The sequence below is a fragment of the Eucyclogobius newberryi genome, unplaced genomic scaffold (assembly GCF_026437365.1).
Source record: "Eucyclogobius newberryi isolate DKJ021-1_F unplaced genomic scaffold, fEucNew1.0.hap1 SCAF_8, whole genome shotgun sequence".
NCBI lineage: Eukaryota > Metazoa > Chordata > Actinopteri > Gobiiformes > Gobiidae > Eucyclogobius > Eucyclogobius newberryi.
The window spans coordinates 11,989,125-12,016,960 of NW_027316500.1; the positions used below are offsets into that span (position 1 = coordinate 11,989,125).

At 39.7% G+C, this 27,836-nt stretch overlaps 1 protein-coding gene across 2 annotated transcripts in view; it reads right to left on the reverse strand.

Annotated features, from left to right (window-relative positions):
• The window catches only part of mcu (mitochondrial calcium uniporter), a 76,372-nt gene that overhangs the window by 17,510 nt on the left and 31,026 nt on the right, over positions 1–27,836 (reverse strand). Inside the window, exon 2 of one of the 2 annotated variants that reach the window (XM_072436216.1) lies at positions 22,015–22,119. In XM_072436216.1, the coding sequence (XP_072292317.1) occupies positions 22,015–22,119 (105 nt within the window). Of the gene's footprint in view, positions 1–22,014; positions 22,123–27,836 lie in introns of both variants that reach the window. The other variant, XM_072436215.1, reaches the window with a different exon arrangement.

Consider the following 27,836-nt stretch of genomic DNA (forward strand, 5'->3'; position numbering starts at 1 on the left):
TCGTAATTTACATAATGAATGAGCACACAATAGTTACATAACCTTCTATATTTGTCCACCTTTGTAATAATAATGAATTGGCTTTACCTGTTATGAAAAGATAAAGCAACAAAGCTCTTCTTAAGCATCTAATTATATATTTTATGCACATTGAAGCACACGGTGAAGTTTTGAAATGGGTAAAATACAAAGATTGCTTGATTCATATAATACATTTAATGGCACAGCAAGTGAGAGTGTCCGGCTGAGAATGGCGTTCCCTAGCGAACAGCTGCAAGGTCTGCAGTACAAAGCCCTCATTCATTAACTTGACAAGCGCGGGGAGGGCAAAATAATTCATAATGCTGCCACTACACGTGCGTTCCAACTTTCTTTACGCAAACACGGGCCTCCTCCCGCCTCAACCTGCAGCGATGAGTCGCGGGTTCCTGTGATTCGACTTTTGCAGGTGGCTCGGGATCTCGCTTGAAATATCACCATATGGCTGGTGTATTTGTGCGTCAGTTGGCCAGCCTGTGTGCCAGCGGTAGTTGCAGGAGTGGCCGTGCCCCCACCACCTCCTCCTCCCCCTCTCGCTCTCTCTGCGCACAGCCACTGAAACGCTACTTGAAATATTTAACAGCGTACAGCAGCAACCAGTCAATAGCAGAGCAACCTTGGAATCAATGTCATATGGGCGAAGGCTAGACTTGGACACATGGGCAGGGATGGAGGAGGCACACATGTGATGATTAATAGCGTTGGACCAAGAAAAAATTGAAACGTGGTGTAAAAATAGCACCCATCACGAGCAGCACTTGCCCCCATGTGCCGCTGCGCGCTACAACGTGAGTGTGCCGCGTGCTCGTAAAGATTCAAATGGATTATGCTGGGTAGCGGGAGAGGAGGGGTGTTGCTTGACTCGTTGCTGATCACTGCAGCAAAGGAATCCCTCGTTTCGAAAGCGGGGTTGCCCATCGCCGTTCCCCATCTCCTCCACCTCCTCCTCGTCCTCCTCCGCTCTGGCACGCGCTCTGAATCCTGATAGGGCCGGTCTGATCTTCGCTCAATCCTCATCTGCACTGCGTTTTAAGTCGCACCGCATTTCATCAGAGCCCTGAGTGTGCAGCCTGTGTGCGCGCTTGATTTCAGTTAAAAAGCAAATTTGTGTCTAGCTCATGTGCGGCATGCTGGGAAAGGGATCGAGGAAAGAGGTTTTGTGTTACAGTGGGAGCCGTTCTGTGCCTTTCCACACTTGCTGACGTAACAGTTATGGTCAATGCGCTCACTAGCTTTTCAACTCAAATGAATCGCTTTCAGAAAAACAAGGCCAATCAACAAGCTGCAGCCCAATGTCAATAGAGCCTTTCTTTCTTTCTTTCTCTTTCTTTCTTTCTTTCTTTCCAGTCTCAAATTCCACTGATGTTACACATTTGAAGACTTTATTCTCAAGTAAAAGTACAGTTACATGGATATGAATGTACTCAACTACACAAACTGCTGCCAAAGTAGAAAGCACTACTAGTCACTAGATACTTTTGAATGCAATTTTAGTAGCTTTTTGGATAACCATCTTATACAAAATTTGAACCATTACATTGTTTAAATTGAATCAAGTTAAAACCCAATCTGCATATTCTCAAGTGATGCAGTGCTGTTATGTGGGTTTGTAGGTACAGAACTAATTCATTGACCTTTATCATTTCTTGATCACTGAGAAGTAGCATCTCTTTTTCTTTTTCTGGAGAGTCCTGGCCCCAGAGGGTGGAGACTATTGTAAATGTTTTAGGGGAAACCTACGCAGCCACATGGGAATCGACCACAGGCCCATTGCTGTGAAGGGCGAGCGCTAACTGGGACTTGAGCTGGTTCTGGTTCTGGTCCATTAACTGGCAGACTCCAAATGGATATCATGCCAAGGAGGTACCCAATACCATCATGATTTTTTTAAAAATGTAACTAATTATAATTACGTGGCTAGACGTTACTCAATAACAAGCACAAGTAAAGCTTTAAAAATCTACTCAAAAAGTACAACCCTTAAAATCTATTCAACAACAGTAAGATGAATATTTGTAATTAGTAACTTATTAGCTCCTCTTACTGATGAACAGATTGGTACAATGTTAGAAGAACTACCACTTTGGGGGGAATGGAAACTCAAACTAAAGATGCCAATTCACCAAAACATGAAGACAGAAGGCGAGATATTTTGGTATTGTGACTAACATCCATGCGAGGGAGCACAATCTGTAACACCTTATCCCTTTGTAGTTAGAGGAAAAATTATTGCTGGTTCCATTTTGCTTCACCAAAACCGATAAGCATAAATGACACAGCCATTTATATTTCTTGTCATTTTTCCAACTCGCCAAACATCCTTTTATCTGCAGAAGTATCATGGGAGCAGAGCAGAGCCTGATAACTGTTACATAACATCTTTGAGATCATTCCCGTTTCATAGTGGTCTTCTCAAGGGACGCAAAAACATCAAAATTATTATAAACACAGCGACGGTCGAGAGGTGTTTTGAACATGGTAATAATTTGATATTCAGGTACCTATACATGAAATATATTAGAGCATCTTAACAGCACCCATGCTCCACTGCACACATGCATTTAGATTAAATCCTTCACAGCAACACAAATATGTTTTAGAGCCGGCAGCCATTATTCCAGGACAGGACATACATTGAGTAATTGTCATGTGTTGGGTCAAGGAGAGGTAGTAATCCATTAAACGGCCCTGGCAGACAAAGCCAAAGGAGGAGAGTCAAGGTGAGGTCATGGGGAGGTCAGTGGAAGGAAAGTGCAACAAATAAATCAGGATCCAGGTAAGACTCAACCTCCGGGCTCAGACGCAGAGAGAAGACTGAAGAGCAGCTGCTGCAGACAACACAGTTATTTATGACTCCATTGAGAACATGAGATGGCCTAATTATGCTGCTCATGCACATTAAAGACCTGCTTATGCCATACATTTGGGAATCTCATCTACTCTTCTCTACTGGGTCCCATATCCATGCCCAAGGTCACTCTTTAAGATGTGGAGATTTCATCACCTTCACAGGTGCAAAGTCTGATAATGCAAGAGCAGAAACAACAAAGACATTTTCATGTTGCAACATAGAACATACATTTACACACCTGCTGCAACTGTAGCTGTAGTACACACAATGGTTTGAATACAAAATAAATACAAACACAACAAAGATCTATAAAAGCTTAATCACATTCATCATTAATCAGTGTGACTTCTAATGTATTGAATATTGATCAATATATTGGTTCATTCTAAAGAGACAATAAAATGGCAATGATCTGACATTTGTGTCTGTCTGAAGTGAAAAACTCAAGCTTGTTCTCCTCATGTGTTGTATAGAGGGCGTCCTGGGGCGTCCTGGAGTTTTGCTGATGTCTCCACTTCTGGAGGTAGTTGCTGGCTGTCATCTGCTCTGAGGGAACTCTCCCGCTCTCTCGTCCTCCACCTCTCTCCTGTCGTTACAGGGTGAAGAGAGTGAGATGAGCCAGACTCCTCCAAAAGCACTTACAAGGCAGTGCATGCCCACACTCCACATTACCGCCCACAGACCTACACTTAAGATAAAGTGGGCACTCACACATTGTTACAAAAGAGGTTTGAGCACAGAGTGACAGGAATCACAACACTCAGCCCCTCAGCACCTGCTTATATAATGAAGAAAATGCCCTTTATTCCTTCTGCTGCGTTCATCACAGACCAAAGCTATTAACCCATCCATGACTAGATCTGCAGCCTTTTCCTCAATACCAAAGTATCCTTCTGCTTCACACCAAGACACAAACCATGACACAAACCAAAGCAGAGAGCCTCTCCCTATCTGATCTTCACTGCATTGCAGAGTTGACAGCAAAAGCAACCTTTGCCTGATTAGAAGCTTGCTCTTGCGATCCATACATAATTCCAGCCTAATCTGCCAATCCATTTCAATAAATTGCCTTTCAGCAGTGGACATGCTCCGATTAATTAATTCCAGGGCACAACAGCTTTAAGACTGGATAAGATCTTTGGAGTGAATGAATGTTTCTAAGACGGCCAGGCTTTAAGGAAAGGATTCCTTCAGTATCAGACCCGCCCTCCACCTCCCCATACTGCATTATTCACGAGCAGAGCAGGCTTTCACTATGAGCCCAAGGTTCAGCACTCACCACCTCTGCCCTCCAAGAAATCCTGCCCCTTTCAAAGAAGTCCAGCACCAGTGGGTCAGTTGGCTAAAAGCAAGAGATATAGTGTAGGATAGGAAGTGCATGTGTAAAATGATGCAGTAGCATGCATACTTAATAGGTAGGTACAGTACACTGGCTGTGCACTCATGGATGTGAGGGTCACATAATGACCCTCTTTAATTGCTTATACACCAGATGGCACGAGCTGCTTGTGTCAGTGGACGTCACGCAACTTTCAGCCCTTTGGCACACACACATCACCTCATTGTTCTTATATCAAAAAAATAAGAAATCTACATTTTCTTGCACATGGTGGTTGTTGCGTGTGTTAAACCCCTGTTGGGTCTGCAGAGAGGAAAGGTGCAACCCATGTATCAAGGACCAATCAATGCTGCTGAATAAGCACAGATCAATGACTACTATCCCTTTTGCTTTCTTCCCACAGTCACAGCCAATAAGCCCGTTGAAACTATCATCATGTTCTACAAGTTACAGGCCATAGGTCTTCTTCTGGGGAATTCAAATGGCATCCCTCTACATCACAGATTAAACACAGATTCAAACTTTTACTGCATGATGCACGTGATGCAAGTATAGAAGCATATTTGTTTTGTCTAACCAACAATGTTTAGCTTTAACAAAGAGTCAAATAGACAGACTAGACTCCTATGGTAATAATCATAATCAATAATAAACTTTATTTCAGAGTGAAAGTGTTTTATAATACAGGCATAACACATCTTTTGAATTAAATGTCATACCAAAGGGCTCTTCACCTTGAGATCCTACTCTGCTTTGATAAACTGACCCAAAAGTTAATGATTCAGTCAAGAGCCATAAATGCAGCTTCATGCAGCATCATTCATATCAGCTCTCAGAAAGTTCTATACTGAAACTTAAATACAGGACTTTTCAGTTACAAAGGTGCACTCAAGTTTTGTCATTCAGGATTTCTCACTATACCAAACTTTATTCTGTATGCAAAAATAATGTTTCAAAAGTTGAATGTGCAGCTTATTATAAAATTTCAGACAAAACGTGCAAAAAAAAAACCTTGACATCTCAAAAGTGCAAATGTCAAACTTTGTATTCAAATGTTTTGCCAGGATAATATTATTCACAAAAACTTTTGACAAGAGTGCTTATTATGACTTCAAATAAGCTTTAAGTTCGTTACTGTACAGTCTTTTAGAACAATTCAAACAGACCAGCTCAGCAACAAATCATGTAAAGGTTGCTAAACAGCGCAGCCACTATAATGTAAGCAAACGTTTGGACCTAAGATTCATGTTTGTCAATGCTGAAAAACACCTCGAGCTAGTGTATATGAAGAATGATGTAACCGTTGAGCCAGTGGTTCTGCTATGACCATAAATGGTTAAATGCACGCGGAGAGACATCGGAGGTGACATTCAGGGCAATAACTGCATCCAATGGGAACTTAGGTCCTGTTATTTTCGGAGCAAAGCTTGGAAACTCTACATCGGAGGTCTTAGCTTGATCTCTCACAAGGGAAGCATCTTTTATTGGCTTAAGTCTTAAGAACAACAAGAAAGTCAATCACGGTTCCAAAACTGTCTACTATGTATAATCCTCGAGAGCTAAGCCCATCTGCTGCTCTATCCTTGAAAAACGTGAGAGAGTTAAATCCACTTGTGCTGCTTGTTGTTGGTGTCAGCTCGTTTGACTGTGGCTCCGGGAGGACATATGGCGCCTGGAGACGCCAACGACAGAAGAGTGCTAATGAACACCGCTCACACAGACTGGACCAGACAGAGCGAGGAGATGCGATCTGGTGGTGCTCAGTGATTCACAATAACGTTTACTGTATCTGCTTAACTTGTTTAGAGCGTTTACATATCCGTATTTCAATTTCTGAATGCATTTTACTCACAGCTAGGGGCTGATCGAGCATGGAAACGTAATAACCGCAACTGAAATTAGGATGATCTAAAACGTAAAACATGGAGAGAATGAAGAGATTAAATAAAAGTAGGTGACGTACAGCAGCTCGCTGAAGAGACATGAGATTGGGTCAACAAGACAATTTTGGCCTCACTTTTATTTCACATTTTGCTGTTAATCGTTCACTACAGACTTCATTGTGCGCTCACTGCTGCACAGCTAAAGTAGGACTCCGTTTACAATAAAATGTCTACTTCACATAAAAAAATGCAACTCAGCAACCGTTTCTACTGCAACATGTCACGCAGCAGGTCTGCTATAATAGGACTATTGAAGTCATGCCAACATTTAGTCACAAAACGATGATCAGCATTTGTGGCAATTTTTTTAGCTCGTGGTTTTACCTGAAAATACAGTTGCATTAGAGTTGCTTCTTGCTAGCATCAGTGCAATCCACTTTACCACAGCTCTTTATGAACAAAAACAATTTGACAGTGACAAATACAATCCCGATCTCTATTGCAACACATCTTAAAAAAACAGTAGCACCGGTGAATTTTTTCAACCACGCGTTTTTGTCCAGCATTTCATTTCTCTTGGGCCCTATTGTCCGATGTTAATACAAACAACTTCACTGCAGGCTAGTCCCAAAAAGCATCAAATATTCAATGGTCCAGTGGCCGTGGGGCTGTGTGTGGTGCAGGAGAAATGCAACTGTCTGTTGATCTGACCGCCAGTGGGGTCCAAAGGGAACAGAGCAGTCAAATTAGCTGCCACTTTTAGCCTTTTGAGACGTGAAAAGGTCCCGGGTCGGTCGCGCGCTCTGCTGTCAGTGTGTGATGTGGCCGTTTCCCTCGAGTTGTGTGGGTCACGGTGAAATTAAAGACCGCACGGATCTCAACTGAACGACGGCCCTGAAAGGCACGTCACCCGCTAGAAATCAGAATCGCGCACACACAAAAAAAGAAAAACACAAATGACAAAACACACATTTTCACTTTAAGTCAGCTTGTCATTATGAAATAGCTTTGTCCTGTTGCCCTGAGCTGCTCTTCTCATCTTTCTTCTTTCATCTCTTTAAATGACATCATGACCTCAGAGTATTACTTCAATGTCTCATTATCTGTCCTTTTGCTCACAACATATCTTAATCCTTATCACCATTGAGCCCTCCTCCTTCTTATTAAAATACTATTGGATTTTCACAATTTTCTCTAGGGCTTTCCGAACCAAACACTGCTATTGTTCCCTTTAGTCTCAAAGGGTCCAAGTCGCAATGGGACAAATCCGCTGGGTTAAGGGCGTCTAACTCTTCACCTTGTCACGTCGCCTGTCATAAATGCTGCACTGCTTGTTTATTGATGATGCTTTGAGTTATTTGGGAAGCTCGGAGCAAAATAACCGTATTTTTGTTCATTTGTTCGTAGTAAGCATTTGCATACTCTTTGAGGCTTTGAAAAAAAAAACTAGGGTGTCAGTTCTGAGGAGTGTAAAACTTGTGAAAAATAACTGACAAAAGAAATCCTTTCATGTAGAAGAAGAGTGGACTCTGAATAAAAACAGGAGAAGAAACACACTTTAAATGTTGACTGAACAAAAAAAAATATTACGCTTGAAATTGGACACAAAGTAATGAGCTACTTAATATGCAACACTGGATTTGCCACAGTGTTTGTCTTGGACTAGTTCAAGTATTCAAATCCAGAAGGTTCCAGGCTTGACCCCCGGGTTGGCGTCGGTCCCCCTGGGCAGAGTTTGCATGTTCTCCCCGTGTCTGAACAGCAGCCAAGACCACACGCTTTGAAAATACATTACAAAGACATTTTGGTCTGGAATCATATCAGACCGCTCCGATTTCCAAAAGGCGTGACTCTCAGGTGGATTAACCAATCAGAGAAAGGCATGGTCCAAACAAACGTGGCAGCTTACGAGGAACAAGAATTATGAAAATAGCACGGAGGACTGAGAAACGTCGCCGATTTTTGAAGAATCAACAAGCGACGCACTAAACTCAACTGAACTAAATTGAGTTATATATTTTGTTTTATATGTTACAAAAAATATTTGAGAGGAGACGTCTTCCGCTTTTGAGAGACACGTGAGACAAATTAGCGACGGCAGTTGGACCGGCCCAAGTTTTAGTATAATATAAAATAGTGCTATATATTCATACAGACTTGAGGGAAACTGTGGTGCCCTTCAATCTGAGAAGAAAGACACTCCTAAACAGGACAGGGAATGGGGGACACAGAGATAGCTGAAGACACAACGATGGTCAGAACTGGCTCCATTGTAAGAAATACATATTGTTCCCTATTATCATGTGCAATAAGTGAATGTTGCATATGATAAAAAGGAACATTATTAAGAAACATTTGGTATCTACGGTACAGGCTCAACTTGACATTAATATATCCAAGATAAATCGGTGTAATCCCTCATTCAGGAGTTGTCTTTTCAAAAACAGTGTCCTGACGACTACAACTGAACCTTTTTATAAACAAGATAACACATCTTTTATAGCCCATGACTCATACAATTAAACAAATTCACAAACTTTAATCTTATCATCGTATTTAATCGCACTATAAATGTCTTCCTTAAGAAATGCTTGGCTGGTGCATATTATTAAACTTATATCATACAGATTCAATTGCACTAATAAGCTTTGCTCTGGCCCAAATGTTGGCAGATAAATTACAGTCCTCCAACTTAACTAATTAGCTCTTCCTCACCCGTTGAGTGATGAGATGTAAGTGTGCCCAGGGGAAGATTTGCAGCAGAACACAGGGGATACAGGACGGGGAGGAAGCTCGCTCCTCTTATGTAACTGTAATGACTTTCAGAGTAAATTGTAGAGTAGCAGTAAAAATCAATAACGTCTATGATCAAGAAGATAGTTCAAAAGATCTGTATGGCTTTTTCCTCAAATAAAATGTGTTTCTTCTTTTGTATGGATTTTGCCATAAAGCTGAGAAGTGCATTGTCAAATCCAGCAATAGCGGATTTGGGATTTTAAATTGCAGGCAACGTTTTGAAGCAGCAGTCAGATTTAGCTTGATTGGCAGCTGTGGCAGATAGCTTTTAGCACCAACATACAGTATTTAGCATTCAACTTTATCACTGCAAGAGCGGATTATGAAGAATAACTTGAGCAAATCAAAAGTGTGGTTATTTTGTATAAATAGTAAATATCACTGAATTTTATTAGCACACTATACAAATAAATACGGTACGAAATGGAATTTGTTTTGCAATTCAAGATAAGATATTGAATAAATAATCTTGGTCAAATATGCTTTATTCAATTAGATTAGTATTTTGTATAGCCCAATATCACTAAAGCACTTGCCTCACAAAATTGTTGATTTGACCACTAAAAATCATTTACAAAATCAAACTATGAAACAATCATCAGCCAATGAAAGCCATACAGTTCATCTTGAAGCTGAAGTGTATCCAACTACTATTTCACACAACAGTGGTACTTTAGCTGTGTACATTTCACCACCACCTGCTGCTGCTTCTTTGCTCTTTCTGGAAGTCATATTCCAGCTCTCTCGTCAATCGCTCGTCTCCGGATAGATTTGAGCAATCAAAGCCAGGCAGTGAGGCAGCCTTTACACAGAGATACAGAACATAGAAATCTTCAATACAGCAGCCAAAGTTATATTTTGCACAATTCCACTCTGTTAGGAAGAGATTTTTTTTCATAAACCAGACTAAAAGTTAATTCGCAAACAAGGGCACTGCCTATGTGGCTGTGGCAACGTAAAGAGCCGGTCGACTTTTAGGGGGAGACACAAGAGCAGCAGCAGAGTTGAGTTTCAGCTCAAACTAATTGTTTGGTCCACTCAGTCACCTGCGAGAGAGTTCACTATGTTTTTGTCATCAACGATTTTACCAACTCAAGGTTAGTGTTAGAGTGGCCAAAATTGTAAATAGCAAAAGTAGATACCGTAAGCAAATTCTGTCTATTTTATCACACGCTGTACAAATCATTAGTAACATTTTCAGCTACTAGCACTTTTCTTGCGTTTTGTTGCCCTGTTCCAGCCAGTTCTTGGCACAAATGGCTTAGTCATTTGTCAATAATTTGGACTTATACATTTAGTGCAAACAAGGTTGTCATATAGTACACCAGATATTGACCCCTTCTGTCTAGATTAAGTTATATACATTTATTTGACCCAATAATCTGATTCTTGAACCCGAATCTGAACCCTAACCTTTCTTGGCAAAAGAAAACACATTTTTTCAGTTTAAGTGAACGCGAACTGAGAGAAGAGAAATGTTGTTGCAGGATAATAAATGGCTGTCGCTGTGCAACAAAGAGTGACGTGTCAGTGGAGAAGTATGACTGTGTTTTAAGGTCTGTTACAAAAATAGAAGCAAAAAATACATGCTGTTTGAAACTGTTCGTTTAAGCGGTGGAGCAGTAAACCACAGACACTCGCTGCAACAAGAGGACAAATGTGGAGACACGGCATTAAAAAGTTGAACTGTCGCCTTTGTGCACTTCTATGAAACAGATTTGATTTGACAGACACTGGCCAGGACAGGGGGACAACACCCAATATGACCTGCCGCTTTAAAGATGCTTTGAAACTGTTGTCTACCATCATATTCTAAGAGATACATTTTTCAGATCAGAGTTTGTTTTTTAATAGCTTTATACACTCACAGTTTTCTTTAAAGTTGTTCAACGTGATGTTGCTCTGAATTTGAAACAGTCTATTATGTCAACACCGACAATGTATTTGTAAAACTACAGCGATTTAAGAAATGGATGGATACCTGTGGAATATATTTTTAGCGGCGGCAATAAAAGCAATAACAAGTAGATTGATGACGGGGACAGAGCCGACTGGCAGAGACTGAACTGAAATAACTTTGGACATTTATAAAATTGAATTTGAAAATGGACATTGGAACAAATGTGACGGGGACAAAAAGGAACCTATGCCAGACTGACTTTCTACAGATCACTCTTTAGGGGACGAGGTCTTGATCGCAATGGGTTCTTACCTTGTAAAATAAAGATTAATACATGCAATTATGTTTGTGTCATGTTCCATTTATAATAATAATATTAAATATAGCCGCAAGCGGCAATGATCGGCCCTCGCTACGCCGCCGCCACGCCGCAAGAGGAGGGGGCGCTAACGCGCCCCAATTGTCCTTTTATTACGCCTACTGCTGAATCTGTGACGCTGTCACATCTTCTCCCCTTTGTTTTACCATCAAAAAGCAATTTTATTTTGAATTCTTGGCAAAATGTGCGGCTTTCACGCACAGACCGTGACTCTTAGAATAAAAATTAGGATAACTTTTGATGGTCCACACCTGAAGATGAGTCTCCCCAAATTTCACGTTAATAGGGCTGACGCCCTAGGAGGAGTTGGTGAAAGTATTTATAAGTGTAAGCATGTTCTGGTGATTTCCCCATTGGAATAACATGGGAGGTTTCGATCATCGCTACGGCAAAGCCATAACAATTATGACATGGGTCTCATTTACTTTTTTGATGGGGATGCTAAAATTGAGTTGTGTGTCAAATTTCAGATAATTTCGCAAAACTAAACATTTAACCTCCATATAAAATCTATAGGGGGCGCTGTCGCGCCAAATTAATTAATTTCACTTCAAGTAGGTTTAGGGCAAAGAGTTTAACAACTGATTCTAATTTGATGCAATTCGGACTTTATCTGCGCAAACGGCAGAAATTTTAAATATGGGAGATTTCTGAAATTTTAGTTACAGTTTGCGGCTTCGCCGCACAGAGACCGTGAGAGGTATCAATGTAATTTGGATAACTTTTGATGTCCCACTCCTCAGTAGCATTTTCACCAAATTTCAGCTTTTTAGGGCCAACGCCCTGGGAGGAGTTCGTAAAAGTACGACGTTTGGAAAAACTCCGAAGTCATGTTTAGCCATTTTTGAAGCAATATGGCCGACATTTGGTTCGGGGGACGGCGTTGCCGTAATAATATTTTTTACTTCTCTTGTCACCATCTACCTCTGCGCCAAATTTCATGATTCTACGATCAAATTTTTTTTGGGTCATTTCCCATCTCTCAATGCATTTTTGGTACATTTGGTGGCGCTGACGCGCCAATTTTTTTTATTTTAGAAAAGGGAAATAGCCAGAATGTAGAGAGGCACGATTTTTAGAGGTGTGCAAATTTTTGTGACTTTTCGTCAATGTTCACTGGGTGAAAAATAGGGGGGTTGGTCCCGAGAAGAAGAAGAAGAAGAAGAAAGAAAGAAAGAATAATATTCCGATGCGAAAACAATGTTTCCCATTTTTCAAATATCATAAACTATACATTTTCGGAAAGCGCTCGCGCTTTCCTACCTCATGGTGTGGGTCCCTGGTCACTGACGGGTACTTTCGATAATTTTGAGTGGGCTCCGCCCACTTTGTGTTTTTGGCCCTCTATACAGTAATAATGTTAAATTTTTGCATTACATGCTTATATGCACGGAACATGCAAGAGATGGGGAACGTATTCGTGAGCTACTTAGCGCAAATGAGTGCTTTATATGGGGATGACGACCGCGAAGCGGTCGTCATCCCAATGTAAAGTGCTCGTTTAGTGCGAACTTTTGCACGGGCTTCGCCCGTTTACAACGGTAATGTTCCATTTTCCTACAACTAATTAGTATGCACGGGGCGTGCATGAGTGGAGGAGTGCGTTAGTGAGTGTTTGGAAGTGGGCGAGCGCTTCGCGCTCGATTTCGTGCGCACTACGTGCGCACTTTCGCAGCCGTGCTTCGCACGGCCTTACGAGATTAATAGGCCTCTCGCCAGCTTGTGGCGCTCGGGCCTAATAATAATAATAATAATAATAATAATAATAATAATAATAATAATAATAATAATAGTAACACAAACGACACAGTATGACAAAACATCCAATCCAACTTTATTTGTACATCACATTTTACCAACTAAGTCCAAAGTGCTGCACAGAGAACAAAACAAGCACAAATAAAATATGATTAAAACCATAAAAAAAATATATATATATGTCCAAACCAACCAACATAAATAAACATGTCCTAGATATAAGTCCCATTTAGTCCAAATGTCATTTTTTCCATTTGTCTGATTCCTGGTAATATGTCAGTCCCGCACTTGATCATTGGTACAATTTGTGTCAGCCATTTCTGTGTGGCCTACCGTCAAATGTATGTACCAAAGATATCTGATTATTGTGTCCACGGCAGGAGTTTTCAGGCTCATGTACATAGTGGTAAAATTGAGTGGGATGACGGTGTCAAAAACAGTCTGCTAATCAATTTCAGTCAGCAGGACAGTCAGCAGGACAGTCAGCAGGACAGTCAGCAGGACAGTCCCAGAACACGTGAGGTTGGCCTCCTCGCTGTCAGTTTCTCCAACAGTTAGCATTTCCTTGTGAATAATGGGCACTTTTACATGGTTTTATGAAAAAACATGACACATTTTTCGAGCGAAATTCCCTCCAGGCATGTGATTTTGTGTTCCTCCACTGGGATGTACACACATTTCCCCACTCTTGTCTGTTAAATTGAGATTATCTTCTCTTTCCCATTTGTTTTTAATATATTTAGTAGAGTTCAAACTAGCAATGCATTGATATAATTTAGATATATTACTTTCAAGGTATATTAGATATATACCTTGAAAGTTCTGATTTATAAGCCTTGATAAAAGGCTTTCAGAGGGTTATAATGGTCATTACTTTGTTTAATTTCTTGGGCATAATATCTATATATTCACAATTATTGATTAACCAAATAATCTTAACATCCCCATTTGTCACTTACACCATTCTTGTTTTAAAACTATGCCAAAGTGAAGATGCACCACTGCCAAATACTGTGCCAGAATTATGAAAGCTCCATTCAAACACAATCCTAGCTTCAAAAGGGATATGAAACCTAGCGTGTCCTGGGAGATCAAGATGTCTTGGCTCTGAGTCCCCCGGCTCCGGCCCCGCCCCCGCCCCCCGGCTCCGGCCCCGCCCCCCGGCTCCGGCCCCGCCCCCCGGCCGGCGCCGTACCGCGTTTCCACAAAGGAGGAACTCATGAAACTGCGGAGAACAGTCGTCTTACCCGGAGATCGTCACGTTATCCCGGCGCAATACTGACCTAACCTAATACTGATGTGCAATTCTGTCATATGTGCAATTACTGTGAAATTCATGTGCAATCTATGTGCTGTCGTGACACATATTCATGTGCAATTACTGTCGGGATCACATGCAATGGTATTTATTTATTTATTTGTCTATGGGAGTTTTTATTTATTTATAGGAGATCTTCTACTGAAAGTGTTTTTCAGACTTCCTATAAGTGATCTGTTCTTCTGTATCTACCTCTGTATCTACCTGCGTTGCACCAATGAAATTTCCCCATGTGGGACAATAAAGGAATATCTTATCTTATCTTATCTTAAATAGGACAAAGAACCGCTTCTTCACCAGCCTCTTGTAGAAAACTTTTGTTTTTAGCAATGGGCCGCAGTCCAGTATTTGGCCATCTCTGCCACAAAATGGACAATGCTAGATCACTTTAGCTCACTGGCCAAGGAAGCAAAGAGAAGGGAATAGGGAGATGCAATAAACTGAAAGAGCGACCACACGGCGTTGCATGTTTAATGACCAATGCCGTCGCTGCCTTGAGGAACACATTAGGAGTCAAGACGGTGGCTCTGTGAGGCAGAGAATATGTTCAAGCTAAAGCAGCTTGTTGACTGAGACAAGTTGTGCTTTATCATTATTAGAAGGACTTCTGACGTTCCCCTGTTACCGCAGAGAATATCCATGTTTATTATACGATACATGGTGCAAGTGCATACATTGTACATTTGATCAATGAGCTAGTTATCTTGCTCACATATTACATGTTTATGAAGCAGAAAATGTACAATCTGCAAGAATTCAAATACACAGAATCAGAATGAATGAGGGTAGTACATGCTTCCCTATTCTTTATCAGTCTATTAAATTACTTTTTTATTAATGTATTTTATCAATGCATTGCTACCAAATGGGTGACCACTGCCATGCACTGAAGCTACACATGGACAACAGTGCGGGCAAAACACTTCAAACATGTGCTCGTCAAGGCTCCATAGCTTAGTAAATAGTGAACATATTTGTTTTGCTATTGCATCTTAATGCAATTCTGCCATATCTTCGGCTTTATTTTGAACCAGGTTTGGAACTAGGCATTATTACCACTTTTACTAAAGCTTTACAACAACATAACACAACATTTTGTTTCATGTTTTATGCAGCTAGTGAGGAACAGGCCAACTCTATTCTCTTGCCTTCTTTCTTGTGACAGAGACAATGTGACAACTTCCCAAAATCAGCTCCCATCTTGCAGAAGTGGAGTCACAGATGGGTCGAGAGCTCTACACATGAACCGTGCCGCAAAGTGTGTGCTTGTTTGCATGCCCATGACCCGAGCGGCCTCACGGGACTCTGTAGCAAAACAGACGGATGCCAAGAATCTACAACGGAGACCGGAGCCTTTACCGCAGCGATGCAGGGGGAGAGGCAATGGGGGAATCTCAATGAAGTGGAGCAAAAGATGAAACAGATGTAGCCTAAAAACAGGGGGAGATGTGTTTGAGCTTATGTTAGCAAGGTTAACAAGTCCTAGCACCCCGTGGATGTTTGTCTGCGCTGTCACGGTTTTGCTGATGTATCGTTCTCTGCAGAAAGTTGCGTGTGGCAGACAGCAGGGCCCTATAAAGCAAACACTCCTCGTCTTCTCCCGTCTCCCGCCCTTTGAACAAACACTGGCCCTATACATACACCAGACACGTCATGACAGCGTCGACGGGATCATAAGAAAACAGGTTGGACTCATTTCTGCTTACTTAATAATAGCAAATGTGAAATGTATAAGTTGTAAATCAGTGCGATGTTTAATTCAAACTTAAAGGTGCACTATGTCTCTACAGAGATGTTATAAATGTTCCACAGTAGCAGCTATTGCCATAAAGACAAGCGGGTAATGCAATTTTCTTTCTTCTTAAATGAAATGTATTCAGCCCTAAAGTTGATTCAAGTGTGCGTTTTTGTAATGTAGATTTAAATATCAGCATGCAGTACAGTTTATGTTTCGTACTTTTGTGTATCAAATAAAATGAAATGAAATCTTTGTTTTATGCATGTTTTACTCCAGATGTCCATCCCAAATCAGACAACACATAATTTATGTAGGCTTGGGACAGCAAAAAAATACAATTAGAATGAAGTAAATAAATGCTGTAAATCCTTCATGGATAGATCATAATCATTATTATCTACAGCTCCACTCAAAAACTACTGATCACCAGTGTTGGGGGAAAAATACTTTGAAAATGTATTTGATAACAGAATACCTGCAGTAAATGTATTTTTTAATGTCTGAAACATGGTCCATTCAGAGGGTAAAAATTAAATGTACTACATTTTGCACCAAATTGCATGATCAAATCTTTTATTGATTTTTGAAAAATAACTATTCTGATCACTACCAAATAAAATAGTAACTGTTCAGGAATACAATTCAGATAAGATAAGATAATCGTTTAATGTCCACACATGGGGACATTTCATTGTTACAACACAGTAGAAACAGGAGGAAAGGACAGATTATAGGAAGTTTAAAAAAAAAAAAAAACACTCTTAATAGAAGAACTCTTATGTACAAAACAAAAAACTCTTATTAACAAAACAAAACTCCTCTCATATCTTAATAGGGAATGGAGGGGGGGAAATATAATAAAATAAATAGATAATAAAAATAAATAAAATAAAGTAAAGTAAATATAAGTAAGTAAGTAAACAAAATAAAACACTCTTACATCAGTTGTATGCACATGAATATGGCCTTAATTGCTTGTGAGTACGACAGTAATTGCACATGAATGTGATGGTATTGCACATGGTTACATCAGTATTGCACATGTTCAGGGCTAGCAGTGTTTGTTATACAGTCTGACAGCAGCAGGATGGAAAGACCTGCGAAACCTTTCCTTCACACAGCGAGGGTGGATCAGTCTCTCACTGAAGCTGCTCTCCAGAGCGGACAGAGTGTCTTACTCAAAATTAGTCATCTGAATATATATTTCAGTACATGTATTTTGTTACTTCCCGACACAATTCATCACAGGCCAGTCCTAGTACGACCCATATTTTTTTACTTCCCAGCAGCAACATGTGTAATGTATACATTCCTCTGTTTCTGACCCTCCCCCCTCACACACAAACACACACACACACACACACACAGACACACACACTCACTCACTCTCACCCAGTCTTACTCCGCCCTCAGGTCCGTCCTGCCGCAGTCAAATGTAAACAGTACGAGGGAAGCCACTCTCGGATCATTTTTCATTGTAAAACTAGCTCTCATCAGCACCATGTAATCCCAAGCCTGAGTATGCTTCTCCATTTCATAAAGTCCGCTGACAAACACATAAAAAAGACTAACAAATTTAACTGCGCATACAATAGGATGCCACGGTGCAAAAACATAAAAATAAAGAATAGATTTAGCAAACAGCCAAAGCAAAACAAGACGCATCATCTTGTTCTCGTAATAACATTTGCATCAATGCATCTTGGGACACCCTATATGATGCACTTCTTGTTGAAATACAGTTATGTCTTAACAAATGCATACAGGAGTACAAAGCAAGTGACCAATAGGATACCATGGTGCAGTGAGGCAATTCTTTTGGCAGGAATACAATGTATCACCATGAACAATTTCATTCAAGTACAGACATTAGAAGGTGTGTTCACACTTCCTGGTTTAGTTCTAGATTCATTTCAGTTCAGTCCAGATGTAGCAATCATTTTGGTCTTATTCTAGACCAGGTTCAAATCTGGGGTGACCCGAGGGTTGCCCCATGGGTCAATAATGCTGGGACCTCTTCTGTTTAACCTCTGCATGCTGCCGTTAGGTCAGTTAATATGCAGCAATAATGAGTCGTATTACAATTATGCAGATGGCACTCAGATCTATGTCTCGCTGACAGGAGGTGAATACGGACCAGTGGATTCACTCTGTCACTGCCTCCATCAGTGTGCGGATGCAAAACAACGTTCTCCAGCTGAACTTAGATAAGACCGTTTGACCCACAGAAACGTGTTAGCAGTCACCTCCAGAGTCTCTCAGTCTAAAAGCTACAAATCAAGTTAGAACTCTGGGAGTAATAATGGACTCAGACTTGAACTTCACATTGATAAATAATAATAACACCAGTAGCTTTTTACCATCTAAAAACAATGACAAAATCAAATAGTAAACGTGCCTTGTCTGGGTTTAGTCTTAATTTTGAATGTGATGCGTGTGCTAAGATAAGATAAGATAAGATATTCCTTTATTGTCCCACATGGGGAAATTTCATTGGTGCAACGCAGGTAGATACAGAGGTAGATCCAGAAGAACAGATCACTTATAGGAAGTCTGAAAAACACTTTCAGTAGAAGATCTCCTATAAATAAATAAAAACTCCCATAGACAAATAAATACATAAATACCATTGCATGTGATCACGACAGTAATTGCACATCAATATGTGTCACGACAGCACATAGATTGCACATGAATTTCACAGTAATTTCACATAGATTGCACATGAATTCCAACAGCAATTGCACATATGACAGAATTGCACATCAGTATTAGGTTAGGTCAGTATTGCGACGGGATAACGTGACGATCTCCGGGTAAGACGACTGTTCTCCGCAGTTTCATGAGTTCCTCCTTTGTGTAAACGCGGTACGGCGCCGGCCGGGGGGCGGGGCCGGAGCCGGGGGGCGGGGCCGGAGCCGGGGGGCGGGGCCGGAGCCGGGGGACTCAGAGCCAAAACACATCGCAACGACACGACGAAAACACTCAATCCAGCCGAATAAAGTCAAAACAAGTTGATTTAAAGCGATTCCAGTGCGTGTCCCGATTGTTCGTGAAGTTCCTCTTTCATATAAACGTGTATATAAACGTGTACCGACGACACGCCGTACTTTAGCGCGGCCGGAGGGCGCGGGGGGGGGGGCTGGTGGGCTCGCTCAGAGCTAGCTCACGTCACAACAACACAACGAACGCAACGAAAAACGCTCAAATCCAGCCGAAAAAAGTCAAAAACAGTTGAATTAAAAAAAACTATTCCAGCGCGTGTCCCTATCGTACAGTAAAATAGAAAAAATATACTAACTATATTTACAACATATAGGAGATAAAGCACAATAAGTGTGAGAAAGACGAGAGAGCGTTTACACCGGGCTGCCAGCTGTACCAGCGCCTTATGACTAGTGTCAATGTACCCAAAAAAACAATAATGAGAAGAAGTTGGATCCAAATACATACATCACATTAGACCGTAAATCTTATTATAGATGTACAGAACATATCAGTCTCTGGTGACTGAAACGTTATACTAAAGGCTTCAAATGACAGATAAAACTGGAAATCACAAACGTAATGCCATGTTGTGCCAGTGCTGTGGTCAAGTGTATCCCTCGATAAGGAAAATACTTCCTCACTCTTTCCTCTGAATATTTTGAGCAGACTGCAATTCGATGCTTCACTAGAAACCTGATGAAAATGTATGTTTGTTAGCACATCGTATGTAAAGCATCAATATCAATGTGGTGTATATTACTCAATTATGTAAACGCATGGCCCTGATCCAAGTGTAAAACTGGAGTGAAATTAATCTTCCGTTATCACAAGACGGAGGCAGAGGCAGACGCATTGATTAATAATATACTACTGAATACAAAATCTATAAACCATATACATACATACAAGATATTGCATCATAGTTACTGGAGACTGGAGCATTTTCCTGTCAACAATCAGACTCACAAATGACTTTCATGCCACAGTGTTATGTACGCAGAGATTTCCACATTACCCACAATTCTCTGCTATATTTGAACCTGAGAAGACTGTGATAAGTTTGCCAGCAACAAGTCAAAGAAAATGCTCCACTTATACATTTATTCCACACACTTGTTTCTATCCACATGCTATATAGAAAATATGCATTAAAAACTTTAAAACTCGTACTTACTTACTCTTAATGTAGGAATAACATACACAAAAATATACAAATATAGAGTAAATGACAGAATAGCCAATTCAAACTCAAATCTATCAGCCACGACTACTTATAATCAAATGCCTTTAAACTTTCCTGTAATGCAACACACTTTGACACACTGATATCAGAACCGCCACTTCACAAAATCTAACATACATCAACTAAAACTTCCATGAGCTTTTAACCTTATTACAAGTGTTTTGATTATCCCTGCATGTTTGAGTAATCCTAGATTGTGGATGTGGGTGGGCATAGGGGCCACTATTTTAATCCAACTAAGTGGATTAAAATAGTCACTTTTCGCTGCTTGCTATGGTGAAATGTCACTCTGAGACGGGGCTTATCAGTTCTGCAATTTTGAACAGGAAGTCAGTGGACCTATTTCTATTACTAAGCCCTTTCAGATCAATACTGCGGTTTTCAATCTACTTGTGTTGTAGTTTAATACTATGTACCTGAACACAACACTAGAGCAGCAGTATTAGACATGCTCCAATCCAAATCCTTACAGTTGCCAAACCGCTCTAAAACATCAACTTTAAGGACACAATTTTATCTTCTAGTTTGACAATATTTCCCATGCAAACCAGGTGCAAGGAGGAGTGAGGCTACAATTTGTGTTTGTGAACATAATGTTTATAGTGACAATTGGCCAATAAAACGGGTACTAGCAGGTAATAGCAGGTGTCAAAATGATAGATTGTAAACTCTGGCTGAGGTTATAATTTTCACAAAAATATCCAATCTTAAAAGAAAAACACCCATTGTATTTTGTTAACATCTTCCTATTGTATTGAGCCAAAGAGATGCAGAGATTACCAGCAGACACTATATCGACTGCCGGGATCCATTCAGCCCCTATTGACTGATGCACTTCTGAAATTATGAAATCTTGGCATGTTTAATGTAATAACCATTTCCTGATTGACCTTTGAAATGACTTTTAAAAACTGCAGTGAGGCCGGTGTTTTGGAGAGTGCTGACGGTGTTGCTGCGGCTGTCGATACAGTGAGAAGCAAGAGACTTTTCTGTCAATGAGGCAAATACACAGCTGACCTAATAAATATGGATCTGGTCCTGTGCCGAAAAGATAATAGATCGGTGCTTCTCAAACTATGGGGCAGGATCCTAAAGTGTTACTCAGGAGTTCAGGACAGTTAAAATAATGGTTTCACTTTGAAGATAATGATAAAAGTCGAGGCCTAGTTTAGAGCTGAATCATGGTAATGGTCTTAGTTTTGAGCTGATTAAGGCCTGGTTTATTCATTCCCCCTCATTGATTTAATATGGATTCTTGTTAAATCGTAATAATAATAATAATAATAATATAAATAATAATAATAATAATAATAATAATAATAATAATCATCATCATAATCATAATCATCATAATCATAATCATCATAATCATCATCATCATCATAATAATAATAATATAACATTGAATTAGGACCAAGGACTTTTTTAACTCAACCTCTAGTTCCATTTAACTAAAAAAAATCATTAAAAATCATCAACTTTATTGCTCAAAAAGCTGAAAATGGCTGTTGATTAATACACGGCGACAATAATTGCAATCTGGAAATTATTTGATCTCAATTGATTAATCCAATATGAATCCAATTGCCCAGACCTTGGTTAAGCAGAAGTTAAGCAGAGGTGAATACATTAAAATCCAATACTTTGCCCACGTCTTGGTTTAGTTCTTTATTCAGTCTAAGTTTTGTCATTGTTAAAGCAGCAGTGTTTGAGTCAGTTTTCTAAAGTTTGGGATTGACCATAGTTCATCACAGAGACAAAGTCCATGCTTTGCTCACTCACCTGTGGAGGCAGGGCAGTGGGAGGCTGGCTGAACAGTGTGGAGTGGGACCGGAGACCATGTGCTCTCCTGATGGTCTGACGAGAGAGAGGGGCAGACAGTACCTCCTGCTGAAACAAGCACACAAATACACACCATTAAAAAGTGAAAGAATGAACCTGTGGAATGACATTGTGACCTTTGTTTAATAAGTTCCAAGTTTATACTTGGTGTCATCTAGCTAAGTTTGAACTCTTTATACCCAACAACTTAATATGATAACTAGGGTTGCAAAGATTAATCAACTACTTCTGACTAGTCGACTATAAATCATAATTATTTGGGCTGTACAGACTCTAAAATACAAAGACCTTTTTATAACAAAGACTGTCCTATCATTAAATTCAAAAGTCAAAAAAAAAGAATAAATACTAAACAATTTCAGACACTGACAGCAGGAGAATCCCCAAAAAACAATGAAATATAGTTAAAATAACATGAGCTACGACAAACAAAAAGCAAATGTTTTTACACATTTGTAATAGTTACTCAATTCTCAAGTCTTATAAAAAAAGAAAAGAAAAAGTGTTCACAATAAATACTGAGCCCCTATCATATATTGAACATTAACCCGATATAGTAATTATTGTGACAGGCCCAACTCTGACTGGCTGTGTAATTATAGGTAAAAGGCAAAGGTAGAAAAAGTATAATAGGAATAGGAAGCTGATAACTGTAGGCAAAGGAGTCCGATTCATAGTTCACTACAGAAATGACTTGGCACATAAATGTATTTACTTTTATTTCATTTCTACCAGTTAAAAACAAAACACAGATTAAACATACAAACAAATACAGGATATCCAAGTATATAAAAACACATTTACACATACACTATGAGTTAAAATTATAAAGAACAAGTGGTTCTGTGAGTAGACCTTGACCAGTGTATCAAAATAATTAAAAGGCATAAAAGTATTCTGTGTTTTGTTCCACAGGCTGGGAGCAAAGTTGCTGAAGGCCTTTTTTCCTGTCCCTGTGTGGATATAAAATGAAGTGCTACTACTAGCCTAAAACAAAGAGTTTTTGCAGGTGTGAAGATATATTCTGGCTTCTGAATTTCTTACCATATCAAGGGGTCAAGGTGTTAAACTGTATTCAATCTCTTTTACCACAACAGAAAGAAGTTGTTGAACTATTTCCTTCCAAGAATGTGCTTCAAAGTGTGAAGAAAAGCAGCAGGTGAACAGTGATAACACTTTACATTTTGTGTTTTATTCTTAGAAACCGATTCAAGCTTCACGTAATGAAAGCCTGTCTAGTTATTTGCAGAAATGTTTTGAATGGAGAGAACAAGTGTGTGTTTAACTAATAATAATCTCCAGCATTAGACTTTGAAGAAGCCTGATCAAACATAAAGTAAATGAGCAGCAAAATACATAAACTCGGTCATCCAGAGTTCATGTGTGAATTAGTTTGGCCGCTCATATTCAAAGCAGCGTTTCCTGTGCTGCACCGTGGCTTCAAAGGCATCTCGACTGTGCTCAGTGAAGCCTATTGTTGCATAAATGTGTTGTATGTGCAGAAACAGGCTCAACATTTAGACCTGGATAGAATTTGGTTTAGAAAAATGGTTTCATTCTGGAATAACACCAATAATAAAATAACAGAAAACAAAAACCCCCTTAGAAAACCTTCAAAATACAGCCCTCTATCAAAAAGGAGTCCCTATCACATGCCGAGACCCCCAGGTGGAGCACACAGACAGAGATCAATAATAATCATTGAGCCAGCCTGTAATAATACATTTCTGCAATCCTCTAATGACAAACTCTCAAGTGTGTCTTCTTCCGTTATCACATCGCCAAACTGAGATGTCGGTTTGATACCAATTCTCCCAGCATGTATTACACACATTTAGCTTTTATCTAACTAGCTTTCCGACATGCTTTATACTGTCAAGGACATGGTTTTGTGTTATGCCCATTTGGACCAGTCTTATCGCGTCAGAGTCGACCCCCACACTGGGAACACTTTCAGATCCATCTGGAAGATTGAAGTTGGATTTTAATTGGTTGAGATTTTGCTTCTTGGCATGAAATTTCCAGCAAACGCAAAAAAAAAAAAAAGCAAGAAGAACCCCTGGGGACCAAATGCCAGCGACGTTGATGGATTCCACACTGACTGGTTCGTAAAAATTCATGCAGGCAACCCATTTCCACTGATAATATTGCTGTTTGACAGTGGAGTTTGTAAAGCATGAAGCAGAGTGGCGTATAAGCAGTCTAAGGCCGTGGCTGACCACCCTCGGAGTCACAGATAGGAGTGTGCAACTAAGCTTAAGCAACAATATCACTCACGTTGTCCTCGGCTGATACGCAATGGACTTTAGCGCCAAGATAGCACATTGCAGAAGGATTAATGCTTGTTGCTTATCTACAACAAGTCAGGCAAGAAAACAGGAGGGGCAGTTGAAGAGACTACACCAACTAAACTATAAAAAGGATGAATAGGAACTGGCAGAGAATTTTTACCAGTCAGCTAGTGCGGCGGTGGAAGGGGAAGGATCTGTCCAGCTATTGACTATGTAATGTAAAATATATTAACCAAAGCTCGGCCAATGCCAGGAATTGAACAGAGTCATCTTTACTTAGGGAAAGTGAAATATCTCTGCAGAAAAACATATACGCCCATCCAGGCAGGTCAAGATAAATCTGTCACGCAAGTCGATATTTATGATCATTCCGGTCACAATAAGAAAATCATCGTGAGGATTAAACTTAAACATTCAGAAGTAAACCTGAATGTATGCATTTTGTATATACACTTATATTTTCATAGTAGCTTTTTAAATTGTATGCATGCCTTGTATATATAGTATCATGATTATTATTATGATTATTATTCACAGTTGTATGTTGTACCTTAACGCCAAAGCAAGTTCCTAATCTGTGAAATTTGTTCACGGTCAATGGCAATAAATTTTTTTCTGATTCTGCTGTATGTTAATGATAATATTACTTTGTTATTCAGAAAACTTGATGATTTCATAAAGCTGGAGACTTCCAAGAGGTGTGGTGACCTGACAATGTGAACAAAAGAAAATGAAGGATTTCACTGTCGTTTGTTCATGTTTTCCATAATCGTTACTAATTGTGACTATCACGAGCCGGCTACACCATGAAAAGCAATTACAACAACAACAATACTAACAACAACAACACTCGAGTTGACTTACTGTATCATATTTAAATCAATTCCTATCCCCACAAGTGAAGTAGAACACATTCCAGACAAAGACCAGTTCATCTCACACTTGACTCATACAGCACACACAGACATGAATGGACCATATGCCACCATTTTCTAGAGCCAAGATTCCATTTGATCACGATTCATGCAGTTAGCATCTTGCAAAGCGGTAATCACCCACCATTTCATAGAATGCTGTTAACTAGCTGTTAAAACTTTTCACAGAATTAAAACATGGGACAGGGACACACATTTAACACATTTTCAGGGTAAACATGACACGTTATGACAAATATGTTAATTTTCATCTGTTGACTTGTCCCTAGGCAGGAAACAAAGAAGACAATTAAAAAACCTTACAAGAAAGACAACACCGAACAACAAAAGGCTAGTTATAAGTGCACACAGACTTGGTTTTCCATCTCCTATCCATCGAGTTTAAGGTGCATTTTGAAAGTGACAGTAATGGACATTCTCTTACTGTCAGAGGAGGACAATTCTACTATTTAGCCTCTTTAACAGAGAACACAGTCTGTCCTAATGTGGTGTTTCTGTGTCTGGTATCTCATAGTCTTTTCATAATAATTACGTGCTTTGAAAAGTCTGGAGGAAAAATCCTATGGGAAATGTGCTTATGGAAAAACAGCGGGCTTCAAAGTGGGCAGGACTGTTGAGCTAAGAAGTAACTGAAGCCATCTGCTGCTTCTGGGAGCTCACACTTCACTGTGATTGGTTAAATCCACCGGCCATTCTCTGGCCATTCTCTGGCCAATGGGAGGAGCAGTTGAGAGATGGATGTATAGCTGTCTTTATTCAAGAAATGAGAGGATCTTGAAAGCACCTATGGTAACAAAGACATTTCACTGACATTCTTTATTAGGAGTGCCAACCACTCTGCTACAGTACACCAATGCAATACAGAATCTGTTCAATAGATTTCAAAGCTCTAATCAAGCGCTTGAGAGTTACAATAACAAATCTTTCTGAGCAATTTAGGGGAGGTAATTGCAGACAAGCAGAGGGTTAAAAGTCACATTAAAAATCAGCATAAATTCCAGCAAATATTTGTCTGTTCCCTGATGAGTTGAATATTTTGCTTGAGATATTTGTTTGAATTTGTGAATGCCACAACAAATCAAGCTCTCACCACAATAATGAGATCCCCACAGGCAGATAAGCACATGGCAACCTGCTGTTTTTTAAAACTATGCTTTCCTGTCTACTACAGAGATAAAGGACTTTCCCTTACCACAGACCAATGTACAACCATACTGTATACATCCTTGTGCAGTGCAAATGTTTTAGTGAGAAGTAGAAGGCAGTTTATGATCAGTGCAAAAATAAATTGTAAAAAATGATTCATCTGAAATAAATGTGATATAATAAGTTGAGTTCAAGGAGAGGGCTGTGAGGAAAAAACACTGAACTAAATAATCACGTGAGAACCAAATTATTTGAGTGTAGAAGATACAACTTGTTGAGTGTGACGGCAGATTTGGGCACTATATTGCGAGGTATAGGTTAAAGTTAAAGTCAAGGTACACTTTATTGTCCCCTTGGGGAAATTTGACCTCTGCATTTGACCCAGCGTCTTTGCAAAGGCAGATTGTTTCATGTTGTAGATTGTTTCCTTTTCTAAATGTTGGTTATTAGTTCAAGCGACATTTCACTGTGAGTATTTACACGCAACTGCCTATACATTGTTGTGTTTTCTACCCATCTTTAAAGCAGGACTGATGTTAGAGCACCATAAATACAAGCACAATTGCACTCGTTTCAGCTGCAGCTTGGATGTGTTTTCAGTACAAGTGCTTTGACCTCTCTGTCATGCCCACAGCCCACTGAGGTGAGTCTATTTCTCTTGATTGGATTGTCATAGTGGACAACAGCTGCTCTCACTAGATACCTACTACAACTAACTAGCGAGCAGCATCCACTGCCAATTCTCTTGGTACAAAAGGCCCCGGTGGCTATGTCTCCTATGAGAATACATAACACATGGATGAAACTATGAAACTGCACAGGCTTATTTATAGCTGTCAAACAAAACTAAAATACTATCACTTACAATGGGTCTTAGCAGTAGAGTTGTGCATTAGACGTCTCACAAAATAAACTAAATATTGATACATCATGATGCTTACTAGAAACTTTAATATGCTCATAGTTTTGATGCTTAAAAGTGCATTTCCACTTGGCAGTTTTTGGTTTAACAAAGACAATAAGAATGACTGTAAAAAAATGTATCAGTCGATTATTGCAATAAGGCAGGGCAAAATGTCCTAGATTTTTTATCACAATATAAAATTTGCAATAATACTTTAATTGTCTATATACCTCAGGCTGTTTAATGATGGATTTTCTAATATTTGTACTTGTTTCGGGCTATTGAAGTTATAGCAATAAGTTCCGCCTCCACTCCTCACTCATCTCTTTCATTATTAGAGTTTTTAGTCTCCACAGCAAAAGTTGAAAGTCGCTCTAGGCTTAAGAGGTAGCAATTACTTTGTCACGATCTCTGTCTGACTTTCCTCGCAAATGAGAGGAACATTAGCTTCAGAGTATGTGCACGTACTTCCCAATATTCCAAAAG